This window comes from Megalobrama amblycephala, linkage group LG19, assembly GCF_018812025.1.
Source record: "Megalobrama amblycephala isolate DHTTF-2021 linkage group LG19, ASM1881202v1, whole genome shotgun sequence".
NCBI classification, from domain to species: Eukaryota; Metazoa; Chordata; class Actinopteri; order Cypriniformes; family Xenocyprididae; genus Megalobrama; species Megalobrama amblycephala.
In genome coordinates, this window is record NC_063062.1 from 29412462 (window position 1) to 29425842 (window position 13381).

The following is a 13381-nucleotide window of genomic DNA, read 5'->3' on the forward strand; positions in this document are numbered from 1 at the left end:
TGGCTTGCCCCAGACATTAACAAAGATTTTATTGTTCACTGAAACCCAATTTCCTATGGCTATAGCAAATATACCTTAAACATAGAAATATCATGATTCTATTGACACATTTCCAATAAAAGGGCTTTTCACACAATACTTATTGAGTCATTCTAAACTGTGGGTAAACTAAATCCTGGGTTATCTAGCTTCACATTTAACATTTTTCATAAATATTGCTGACTGTTATCAACTGTTAAGTTTGTACTGAACAGACTTCCAGACTATAAAAGTAATAATGAAAAGGTATCTTGTCTGATTGCCATGTTTGTTTGTTTTTTGTCACCATTTGACAGTTTTCCCCTCAGAAGCTGAAACAGCCTAGTCAACACAGTGTTTCTGTGACTGTACAAACCATGTGCATATGAGGCAACAGATGCGATTGGCTGTCTTTTAAGCCTTAATATTCTAACATTGTAATGGGAACTTTAGTCAACTAGCTACTGTATGTAAGAAATTACATCTTCTGATGGCCTTGTTGTCGATACTCTGAGGCTGAGAATGTTTTCCATGTGACATCCACACCCACATGATGGGGTTACTTAAATTTTGCCATTCTGCCATAGCAGCACATTGTAAAAGGGTGGGGAGCAAACATGAATAAAGTATGCTTAAAAATAATGTCCATATAAAAATACAAGATATCATACATACATGCTTCAAACTGAATTTAATTGCAGATAATTAGGAAAATTAACTTGTAAAGGACCGACCAGGCTGAACAAAGAGTTAGTTATTAGCTATGATGTCTTTGATCCAGTCAGTGTAGCGACACACCTCAGCATAAACCCCAGGAAAGCCTGGCCGAGCACAGCCATTGCCAAAGGAAACAACACCTTTTAGTTTACCGTTGCACACTACAGGGCCACCAGAATCCCCCTGAGAAGAAATTTGGAAAATAAAAAGGACAAAATTGTGTGTTTGTATAAAAATATAAAATGCATATAAAGAGGAAGTCTAAGTCAATGACATACCTGACAAGAGTCTTTGCCTCCCTCCATGAATCCAGCACAGAACATGTTTTTAGTTATGAATGTACCATATGCACCCTTACACTGCGTCATTGAGAGTACAGGCAACTTCAAACACTGCAGAGCAGAAGCAATGCCATCTGGAAAAACAAAATGAAATGTGCTAAAACTTGTCATTTTTTTAAGTATCTAATGATTGAATGCATATTTTTGTGCCTGACAATGTTATATTAAAGTTTAAGAAGATTTTTATTAATCATCTCACTTCCAGTTCTGCCCCATCCAGAAACTAAGCACTGCTCCCCTGCAGAAGAGCATCTGGTTGTCAGACGGATTGGCTTCACATACTTGTTGTAGATGGCAGGCTTTCTCAGTTTGATCAACATGATATCATTGTTATGAGGTTGATCATCATATTTCTGGTGAGGAATCATCTTCTCTGCCCCGATCTGCTGCTCTGTGGCTTCATTAACAGACCTGTTGTGCTTTCCCAGGTGGACGATGAGACGCGAATGTCTGTTTGATATGGAACACATATTTTACCCCTAATGCAGTGTTTATCAGAATATTGACTACATGCATATTATGCAGATAGTCTCAAATAGGTTTTACAATGCCTTAGAGCAGTGTTTCCCAACCCTGTTCCTGGAGGCACACTAACAGTACACATTTTCCAAATCTTCCTAATCAAACACACCTGATTCAACTCATCAGTTTGTTAGTAGAAACTCTAAGACCAGAAATATATGGTGGTTCAGATAAGGGAGACATTCAAAATGTGTACTCTTGGTGTGCCTCCAGGAACAGGGTTAGGAAACACAGCCTTAGAGACTGGTTATGCCAAGACAATTACAGATAATAAATTAGTATGGTGAATGGTAAATAAAAATATTATTTCTTGAAGCCAGAAAAGAGTCATATTTAAATACTGTACACAAATGTCAAATTTTGGTAACACTTTATTTTAAGGTGACACAGTTACACATTACTAAATGTACTTACTACAGTAATAACAGTAAATTATGCATAATTACAAGTAACTAACCCTAAACCAAATCCTAACCGTAACTCTATAGTAAGTACATGTAGTTAATTAATATTACTCAGTACTTATTTGAGTAAGAACAATGTAACTAAGTCACCTTAAAATAAAGTGTAAATCTTTTTTTCTTTTTCTTTTTTTCGTTTAAAACTAGAGCTGAATGCCAGTGGTTGGTAGACTAATGAACTATTGTCTTACTGAATGTGTGAATTTTTTGACAGCCTTTTGTTTAGATATTTTTCTATTTTTTAGTGTACATTAGGAAATGGGAAACAATAATAACCTGTTGATAATCTATTAATTTATGACTTAAAAAGGGAGGTTATATACTCACGCAAAGTTGCAGTGAGCAGCAGACATAACCCATCTTTTCTTAATCAAAGATCCTCCACACGATATACGCCCATCAGTAAGGTACACTTGCCATGGCTGAGAGTGGGGTGGACATTCATAACCTCCAATGATTTTATCACCTGTGCTGCAAACTTTATTAAAAAGGAATTTTTCTTTTATTAATGTTAAAGACTACCTATAATACATGTCAGTGTAGACATAAACTAACAATTATCATAAATAATGACTAATAAGAGAGATCTACATACCCACAGCCGCAGCCAGCAAAGTGAACACAACAGTCTTCATTGCAGTGGAGGAGAGAAGGACTGCTCACAGCTTTAGAGCACTTCTGCAAAGTTCAAGACTAGAATTCATGCTTTTAAGCGATTGTTTTAACACACCTACAGAACAGAACAACCAATAAGATCACAACAAATGATTCGGAAGTAACAATGAGGATGTGAGACAACAGCTCTTCAGTTATTCGATTTTCCATAGGCATAAAAAATGCATTGGAAGGAAGCGTTGACTTATGACAGTAATAAGTTTACGTAAAAACAGATGACCAAAATGCTGATTTACTTTTTGAGTGACACAAAACGTAAGACTGTGAAGACTTTTTACTATGTACAGTATACAGTTTATTGTTTACTTAAAGGTTCAATCAATACAAGAGAAATTCTCTAATTAATAGCACATACTAAATAACATCTAAATAACTAAGTAACACTTAAGTTTATAGCAACAACATAAACTATAACTATTCTATAAGGAAAAAATAGACCAAATTAAACTAACCAATATTCTCACTGAGATTTTAAGACACCAAGTAAGTGATATGAAAATAACAAGGCCATTAATAGCTAGCTTAAAGCAGTGATTAATGTTAGAGTCAAATATTAATGCTTACTAAACCAAGTCCTCTCAGATAACAGTGTGTCTCAGTTAACTGTGTGTATAAAATACACCACTACTCAGGAACACAAGGGGTCTCGTTTATAAAGCGTGCGTAGAGTGTGCGTACGCTTAAATCCACACCAGCGTTCATATTTATAAAAATGGTCTTTGACGTGGAAAAGTGCTTAGAGCCAAGTCAGGGTCTGAGCAGACGTATGCACTTTTCCTGGTCAGATTACTGCAGGTTTTTGGAAATCTAAGCTATTCTTGGAACTCTCTAAGGATTTGGACGATGACTGTTGATCTTTTATATGTAAATGACATTAATTTAGTGTCGTTTAAATCGTGGAGAACTGAAACCATTCAGCTGCGATCATTTGCGAAGATCATTTCCGATTTATAGATGTCACATCTGAAAGACAGGCGTACGCTCGTTTTCTGTGTGTACGCGCATTCTATGAATCACACACATGCACACCGGAGAAATGATTGTGAGATGAAATTTAGGACAGTTTCTGCACAACGTTTTATAAATGAGGCCCAAGGGGTCCACAGGAAAATGAGCCAAATCAGGCTTTAAACCAATATAAATTATTGCAAACTATTGCAAAATTGTTGACTGTTCTTACTCACACAGTCTGATATGATATGTCATATGGAAAAAGATATGATACGTCATGTGGAAAAAGTAAGGACACCCTATTGAATTCCATGGTTTTCCATTATAAAAAAAATCATCTAGTGCTTGGCAGGTCTTAAAATTAGGAAAATTAAACCTCAGATGAGCAATAACACATGACATATCATACCATGTCATTATTTATTTAGAAAAAATAAAGCCAAGATGGAAAAGCCATGCATGACAAACTTAGGACACCCTGTAATTTGCTTGTAGATCCACTTTTAGTAGCAATAACTTGAAGTAATCATTTTCTGTATGACTTTATCAGTTTCTCACATCATTCTGGAGGAATTTTGGCCCACTCTTCTTTAGAACATTGTTTCATTTTACTGAGGTTTGTGGGCATTTATTTATGCACAGCTCTCGCCACAGCATTTCAGTCGGGTTGAGGTCTAGATTTCGACTGAACCATTGCAACACCTTCTTTTCCTTTTTAGCCATTCTATTGTAAATTTGCTTGTGATCTTCGACCATTGTCCAGTTGCATGTTCCAGCTCAATCTCTCATTTTAATATAGTTGTCACTCTCAAAACTTTGAAGTGTGTACTTTGTAGAATGAAAAATAAACCTTTATTCAAATTATGAATGGGCTATATACAGAAAGTGAGCAAAGAGAGCTGCCTTTATAATCAATGAAGCTGATATCACTTCTGTTCAGCTGCAGCGCAAGCTCACCGACTGAGTGAAAACATTGTCTGTGCTGCACAATGAACCTTTTATTAACTTGTCATTATACTCTGTTGGTTATGAATCAGAGACTAGCCGTTGCATTCACGTGCTCAACAAACACGTTGGCTACAATGCTGCTAAAACACATTGTAAACACATCCGTTTGAGGGTCTTCAGAGCACGCTCACACAAAAATGTACGTGAGCATTTGAAAGCAGCGCCTATCAGCGGATACGGGATTGACCGATATTCAGTACTACCGGTACTGCAGAAAGACTGGTACCATTACGTTTTTAAAGGGAACCCCGAGTATTAAAGGGATCTTATCTGAAATAATCTTACTGAAATATGTAAACCCATGAAAGATTGACGTTATTTAAAAAATCCATAACATATTTGGACAATGGGCGGTGCCATTTTGTTTGCGTTCTATGTCGATGATGTTAAATGGTTGCACTTTGTCAGCTACTTACATTATTCTATGGCTATTTTTACCGCAACACAACTCGGAATATAATATATGCCACATTGTGCAGCTTTTGGTTGTAATTTTCAGTTGATGATCCATCGCCAACTGTAAGCTTTTTCAGCTGTAGACTACTAAAAGCCTCAAAAGGCACCAAGGCTAAAGTGAAGAGAACAAAAATGCGGATCTTTAGGAAGTTTTATTCGTCCACATTCTTCACAACTTCCCATTCTTTTCTCCTCTTTTTATCACTAGTAAAGCAGTAAAGACTTCTCTTGTGGCTCATCGACTGAAAATAACAACCAAAAGCTGCACAATGTGGCATCGTATATTATATTCCTAGTTGTGTTGCGTTAAAAATAGCCATGGGTTGCATGACTACTAATTTCTGCTAGTCGATTTCTTATCAAAACAATACTTGAGTTACTCGACTACTCGTGGTTCATGCTACTGTAAATGAAAAGACATGAAATAGTTCTTATCAATAAATGTTTATTAATTAATAGCCTAATGCAACAATTACATAAGTAAACTATCAAAACATTACAATTATGATGTTACATATTTTAATTTTCATGTAGCGGAGTAAAGCCAAAAAAAATAGCTGCACGCAACATTTGAATCCTTTAATCATTTTAAACATTCACGTCATATAGCCTATATAAAAAGTATGTGCATGGCTGCATGCATACAGTAACAATTGAATAACTTATAATAATAACTTAAATATTTAACAAGTTTCAGGCAGTAATAACAAGAACAAAATGAATCTTCATCTTCAATCTTCGGAAAATGCAACAATTAACATACATAAATTGTAATTTATATATATATATATATATATATATATATATATATATATATATATATATATATATATATATATATATATATATATATAGCCTATATATATTACATTACATATTTTAATTTCATGTGTAACATAGAGAAAGTCATAAAGGCTATACGCAAATCTAATCCTAAAATTCACATCATACTTAAAAACTCTGTGCATAGTGTATTCATAAAACTAAATTAAAACATTAGTAAAACTGTTAAAACGTGAGTAAATTTCATTTAATCATTTTATATTTGCCAAGTTTTCAATAGTAATAACAAGAATGATCTTACTTCAACCGGCTTGAAAGTTTATAAACTAACACAAGTCATCGCCGCTATAGTCCTCTCGCCACTCGCAGTCTTTGGTCGAGCTCATGGATCGCCGGTTTGCATTTAGAAATACAAGCGCATCGACGTGAGAGGGATGCAGGCTTGATCTTTGCCTTGTGATGGTGTTGCCGGTCAAGGAAAAAATTCTTTCACTTGGTGTACTGGTGGCAGGGACAGCAAGATATGACTTAGCCATTTTGGATAGCCGAGGAAACCGGTGTTCATTACGTGCCCACCATTCGAGAGGATTCCCCATGGTGGGAATGTCAGGCATCTGAAAAAAATCTTGAATCTCATCTTCACTGGTAGTTGGCTGATTTGTCATAGGATTGCGGCTTTTGTAGTTGCATCCAAAGAGCTCCTCGAGATCGGCCTCTAGTCTTGGTTTTTTATGATCACTGGGCAACGCATTGGTTGTCCCGCTGCAGTCGGCAACCTAACCTCCTGTTCACCTGTTGTGACAGTAAACTATGCATCAAGAAGTTTTTTTTTTTTTTTTTTTTTTTTTTTTTTTTTTTAAACGTTATGGATTATTAGCTCACCTGAAGTTTCTGAATGCTTTGTCTCGATGTCATGCAATAGATCGGCGAGATGGGCTTTGGCATCCTCTCTGGATTTCTCTGGTAGAAACAGCAAACGCTTAAACCGTGGATCCAACATGCACGCGCTAATAGAGATTTGGCTACTGTTTCATAGTCCAGTTTAAACCGCATCACCAGTTGTTTCTGAACCGTCTCTTTGAATGCCTGAGTGGCTGTGAGATCACCTGCGCTGGGCTGCAGAGTGTTTTCTGTCAGATTGATAAGCACTGGATAAAGAAAGGACAGGCCGACGTGAAACTCTCCAAACATGATTGTTGTCGCCTTAGCCAGTGGCCTCAGTATGGGAAGCAGCTGTTCAATCAGATCCCAGCAAGATGACTTTATTGCCAGAGTTTTTCGATACTGGACATCAGTTACCATTTCGTCAGCGAGTACAGCTTGCACTGGGATTCTCAGCTCGTAAAGCCGATCCAACATCACAATGTGGAATTCCATCTAGTAGCACAATCACTTTGGAGTTTTCTCCCTCTGATAGATAGCTGCTCCTGATGTGCTTTCAAGGCGCGGGTCGCCACTGAAGAGTGACGGAAGTGACTGCTAACATGCCTTGCAGCGTCAATGGTCTTTGAGACCACAGGTAAATCCAAAACTGCCTTAATTGCGAGCTGTAACGTGTCCGCTGCAACCAATGTGGTGGTGCAAGGCCTCACAGATTTCCATTGCCAAGTTCATATTGTTTGCGTTGTCATGAACTGTGCAGAATAACTCTTACTCATTAATGTTGACAGCAGTGAGTCCCGGGCATGATAGTGGTGACTAACACCCTTGATTTCAGCTCCCATAGTTCATTGATGTAGTGAGCAGTTATTGTTATATATGGATCCATGGTGCAAGAAGTCCAGAGATCAGTAGTGAGGGAGATGTTCTTGCATTTCATCTCAGACGCAATGTCCGCTTTTAGAGAGTCGTACTTGTGGCCAATTCTTTTCCAGAGTGTAGCATTCGATGGAACGGTGTAACTGGGTTCAAAGAAGTTGATAATTCCCCTGAATCCCTCTCCTGACACTGCAGAAAGTGGTCTTATATCCTATAAAATCTACAAGTAAATCTGTTATTACCTGTCTTCTCCTCTCTGTAATCGGGCGTTTACAGAATTCACCAATGCTCGTCTGCTTCGTGGCGTGCGTCTCACTAACATTTGCTTTTGTTGTTGGATGTTTCATTCGTAGGTGTTTGTGCATAGCTGTCATACTGCTGTTGTATTTTAAAGCAGACTTACAGAGTTGGCAAATTACAATATTTTTTATCATCCTTGATGAAATACTTCCACACATCTGATGTGTGGTGTCTGTTAGGGACGTTCGCCATTTTGAATTCATTCATGGTTAGTGCACGCTCGAGTAGTAGATTGTTTCCGACAGCGCTGACTAGTGGTTGAAGTAGTCGATCGTTCGACTACTTGACTAGTCTATGCAAGCCCTACCCTAGAGTAGCCTAATGTAAGTAGCTGACAGAGTGCAACCATTTTACATCATCACACGAGCCATACAAGTCTTAAAGGACTGGTGTTGACATGTATGGCTTAATATAACTTAAAGGATGCCTCTTACTGAAATGTGTAGTAGAAAACCAGTGAAAGTTTTACGTTATTTAAAAAATCCATGACATACTTTGGACAATAAAGGGCACCATTTTGTTTAGGTTACAGTGCGTTCTATGTCGATGACGTCAAATGGTTGCACTCGGTGAGCTACTGATGCCACCCTGTTGCTATTTTTACCGCAACACAACTCAGAATATAATATACGATGTCACATTGTTAGGCTTTTGGTTGTAATTTTCAGTTGAAGGGCAACAAGAGAAGCGATGTAAGTCTTCACTGCTTTACTAGAGATAAGAGGAGACAAGAATGGGAAGTTGTGAAGAATGTGAACTTAAAAATTTAAATTTAAGTATCAACTTTCTTTTGACAACCCTACAGTAATGTATTAGCTAAAAGATGTGCTTGAATTGAATTAAAAGCAATAGAAAAAACATAATTCTTACAGAATGAAGTACACCTTACAGCTACAATTTTCGTATATCTCTTTTGTGACTAAAACTGTCAGTGTGGGTTCAGTTTACGCATCCATTGCAGCAAAACCACTCTCAACCCGTAGGAAAACATTTGGCCAATCTCTTCGCCTTGATCTGGGTTTGTGGAGGCTGTTTTGTCAGTGGTGGTGTAGAGTTTAGAGAAGTAAAGAAAGAAGTGGAAATGTTTGTCACTGTTACACACGCACACACACACACACACACACACACACACACACACACACACACACACTAGAGTGGCCCTTATTTTTGAACTTTTGAAATCTTCTGCTCTCACCCACCCAGTCAACTTTCCTTCATGAGAAATGGAAACAAACCAAATTTCACTGAGATTGGAGTACATTTAGGGTGTGCCCGACAAAATTGAAATTCCATCTTATTGACCATAACAGCATGTAATTAATAATTATACAAGACCATTAGTAAATGGTGAATTAGGTTAAAAACGAGAACACAGAACAGTGTTGTTAGTCTTAAAATGTTAAATTTCAGTGCTGCTGATGAGAACTGATCTTTGAAAAATTGCGATCTAGATCATGATGACAGTCCGACATATCAACATATAGACGTTTGTGCAGACGTAAAAGCAGAATGTTAAAAAGTGAATATACTGTACTATAAAGAAAGTGAACTTAGAACAAAATTGAGATCTGATCTAGATATTTATGACGATCCGACATTCTTCTTTGTTTTTCACTCCTTCGCCCCTAGTTCTTCTTCAAGGCCTTCCATTTTCCTACAAGGTCTTTGAAATTCTTCACTGCTGAAAAGGCCTTATGGGAATGCAGGCCTTGTCCAAAAAGTCTTGGACCTCCTTTATGGTCTGCACTGATGCTGCATGCTTCATTATACCCTTTTTGGTGCAGATATACTCGAAGAACATTGCCAATGAAAGTGAAACCCATATTTAGAATTTGTCCTCTGTAATTAACCCGACTCCTTCTTATTTTCAAGCAAGTATACTTCATCCTGGTTATGCAAAGTGGCTGTACGTGTTTGTACTGTCCATATCTCAGGAGATCAAAGTATCTGAGGTTCTGTTTATCTTACATGGACTTGCCCTGTTGGTTTCCATTATACGAGCCTTGATGACTTAAGCTAGTTTCCGCAGGACCTGGTTGTGACGCCATCCATAACGTCCTTGGGTCAGTGCCGTTTTGCAGCTGGACAGGATGCTGTAAGCTGGGGTTCTATTGGCCGCAAAGCTGGCAGATCTCCTCTGAGCCATACCAGAGGTGCAGATTCTGGGGGCTTGGGAAGGTATCATATTTGGTCCTGATTAGGAAGCTCAGCCTTGCCTGAGGCATCCTCCACAATTCAGCCCACGTCACGACCCTGTCGATGGCGGCCTCCCAGGTTGTCCATCTCCCTTGCTGACACTGGCTCAAGGCTTTGATCTTGTAGCCCTCCTCTTCCTCCCTTACAACTTCAGAGATCACCAGTTCTTTCTGCTCTGCCTTTGAGGCTTTGGACCACATCTTAGGCGATGTTCCGCAACCAAAGCCTGCCCTGCCACATTGCACCAATCCAACAACTTCCTGGTGTTTCAGGCGGGTTATGGTCTGGTTTACTGACTGCGATGCTTTCCATTTCCTTCCAGTCTGCACTTGGGCCTTGGTGTTTTGCACTGCTAAATCCGGTGAGTCTTTCAGCTCGAATACTAGCCTTACTTTTTCCAGCTTATAGCCCAAGCTGATGGATTTCAATGGAAGCCTCAAGGTGTTTCTTCCAAACAGGGCTGCATTTGACAGACATCGGGGGAGGCCCAGCCACTTCCGAATGCAGTTCACGAATTCACACTTACAAATAATCAGATAGTAAATAGTATGCGTAATAGTATGTGTATTTGGTGTGCTGTCCGAGGAGAGGGCTCCAAGCTCGGTATTTGGCCCGAACCCAGAGTACTTCCTCCTTATTTCTGGTTAGGAAAGTAACCAGGTGAGTGTGAGGAGACGGGTGGTGGAGGGATGCAGAAAAAACTGTTGAGGAATATGAGTGAGTCGACTGTGTTTATATATAGGCCTACACTAATACTGATTGGGTAGATATGTTTATTACTGATTTGTTGACAGCTGGCTGAAATGACGTGATGATTAGTCAGATTATTTGAACGTTGCTTCTCCCTAATTTTGTTATTAAAACCTCATTTGTTAGCCATTGAGTTCATCTTCTGATGTCACACAGTTTGAGGGGCCACATCAGACAATGGTACAAGGTGAACTGGTAACACCAGACCTTTAGCAGACCAGGTAGCATGCTTTTGTCAATCTTTTACAGGCCATCAGTGAGCTCTGAGGTGATGGAAACGGCCATGTGCTTAATGGACAGGTCTGCTGTGTAAAGCCTTCCCAGTACTAATATCAATATACTAGTACATTTACTGTACATGTACTTCAATACTTGTTGGATTTTTAGTTTATAAAAGTAGACTTTTAAGTGTACTTAAGTGGGATAAGTGGGATCGGAACATTCAAAATATTTAATCCAATCCAGTTCATAATGACCACAAAACAATCAACAGACAACCTGATGTTACTTTGCTTTAGCTTCCTTTGCTAATGCAAACGTGTTTAACAAACACACTGTCACAGCAGTCAGAAAAGACAAATGTATAATAAGAGTTAAGAGCCCAACCTATGGAGCAACTAATCACTGCTATGGTGACTTCAAATGAAACAGTTAAACTCCTGTTAATTCTCAATGACAACTTTTGTTGATGTCTAACATAAATAAAGTCAATCTGGTTAGCTGGTAGTGTTGTTTGTGGAGTTATTTAATCATCCTCTTTTGAGATCTTAAGAGATTTAATGTATTTTATCTTCAGTTGATTTCATCTAAGGCTGTGGCTGAAATCTGTTGTAGTTCTTGTGTTTCTGCTTGTCTCTTTTTCTGTTCTTTTCTTTCAGTGATTCAGTTTGTTAACAGGTTTATTAAGGCTTAGATGATTCTATACTTAATATACACAGATTTTGTGGCTCAGATAAGGTCCAGTTTAGGTTTATTTCTTTGCTCTTGGCTGACATGTGGCATTGCTATGGCTTGCTTGTGGCTCAGATCTGGCAAACAGAAATGGCCCACACAAGGACCGTAATTCATTGCAGCATGTGGGCCAGATCATTATGCCACATGTGCCAGATGTGGGCCGGATCTGGGCAGACACAATGTTGCTATGTGGGCAGGCACACAAATCAATCTCTACTGTGTCAAAAATCATTAGTGTGTGTCCATTTTACACATCTACAACAAGTTCACCCTCAACCTATAAAGAGAAAACTTTTTGCAGTTCAGGAATTCAGCATTTGTCCCTTCTGCCAATCAAAAAGTTTTGGTAGTCATTTTGGTCACAGTGGTTCTTTTCAGATGGGTATTTTGATTTGATCACCTTCAACAAAACAGAAAATCATGAAGTCTTTGACTGAGTATTTGGTATATGTTTCAGTATGTGTAGATTGTGTAATATAGTACTTTTATATTTCTGTTAACATCCAAGAACAAACATCTCATCGACCATCTCCTCTCTTAGACCTAGGTTTGTGGAGGCCGTTTTGTCATCGGTGGTGTGGAGTTTAGAGAAGTAAAATAAAGAGAAGTAGAAATGTTGGTCACTGTTTCACACAGAGCCTATGTACATGCATGCTTGGCCTTACGAAAATAAGTAGCCTATATTTCAAGTTAACTTTATTAAGTAAATTTTGATAAAGTTAAAGTTTATTTTCAGATATAAATTTCAGGAAATTTGCAAAAAAAAAAAAAAAAAAAAAAAAAAGATCCTCACTATCTAATTTATGCAAGAACTTTATTGAAATAAACAAAAATAATCTGTTTTGAATAGAGTGAACAATTCAAAGTGCCAAAAAAACATTATATTGTATTTTTTTAAGGACTTTAAATTTAATACAAAAACAATTGGCGAACATGATTGTGTGTACTGTATTCCTGTCACATGTGGGTTTAGTCACTGGCTTTGTTGCCATCCACCTATTTTTATGTGAATTTTGGGATATCACATTAAAAAAACATTCCAGGATTATTCTCCTTATAGTGGACTTCAATGGCCTCCAAACGGCTGAAGGTCAAAATTACAGTTTTAGTGCAGCTTCAAAGGGCTTTAAATGACATGACGAGGAATAAGGGTCTTATCTAGCAAAAAACGATCTGTCATTTTCCCCCCCAAAAAAATTTAAATGTACATGCTTTATATAAACAAATGATTTTCTTGCACTTTCGTATTCTTAAGAGCTTACGCTGTATGTCCTACGCCTTGCCTATTCCTATGCCTAGTCCTATGCCTTGCCTATTCTACATACGGAAAGAACACAGCGCCAGTTCAGTTTTTTTCCGTAAGTAGAATAGGGATCACAATCATGATTGTGTCATGATTGTGCATCTCGCAAGGCTAATGGAAAGGCTCCTTGTGCAAGTCTTCAGATTTCTGTTACATCCCTCCCGTATAAGCGTGTGGCTGTAGCCATA

At 38.1% G+C, this 13381-nt stretch overlaps 1 protein-coding gene across 2 annotated transcripts in view; it reads right to left on the reverse strand.

Moving 5' to 3' along the window:
• Positions 1-692: 692 nt before the first annotated feature.
• Positions 693-13381, reverse strand: part of LOC125254318 (trypsin-2-like) — a 38815-nt gene continuing 26126 nt past the window's right edge. Inside the window, exons 1-5 of one of the 2 annotated variants that reach the window (XM_048168903.1) lie at positions 2655-2782; positions 2387-2537; positions 1276-1526; positions 1014-1150; positions 693-918 (exon numbers count right to left, since the gene is read on the reverse strand). In XM_048168903.1, coding sequence (XP_048024860.1) covers positions 769-918; positions 1014-1150; positions 1276-1526; positions 2387-2537; positions 2655-2694 — 729 coding nt within the window. In that variant the 5' untranslated portion in view covers positions 2695-2782 and the 3' untranslated portion in view covers positions 693-768. Of the gene's footprint in view, positions 919-1013; positions 1151-1275; positions 1527-2386; positions 2538-2654; positions 2783-13381 lie in introns of those variants that run through there. The other variant, XM_048168904.1, reaches the window with a different exon arrangement.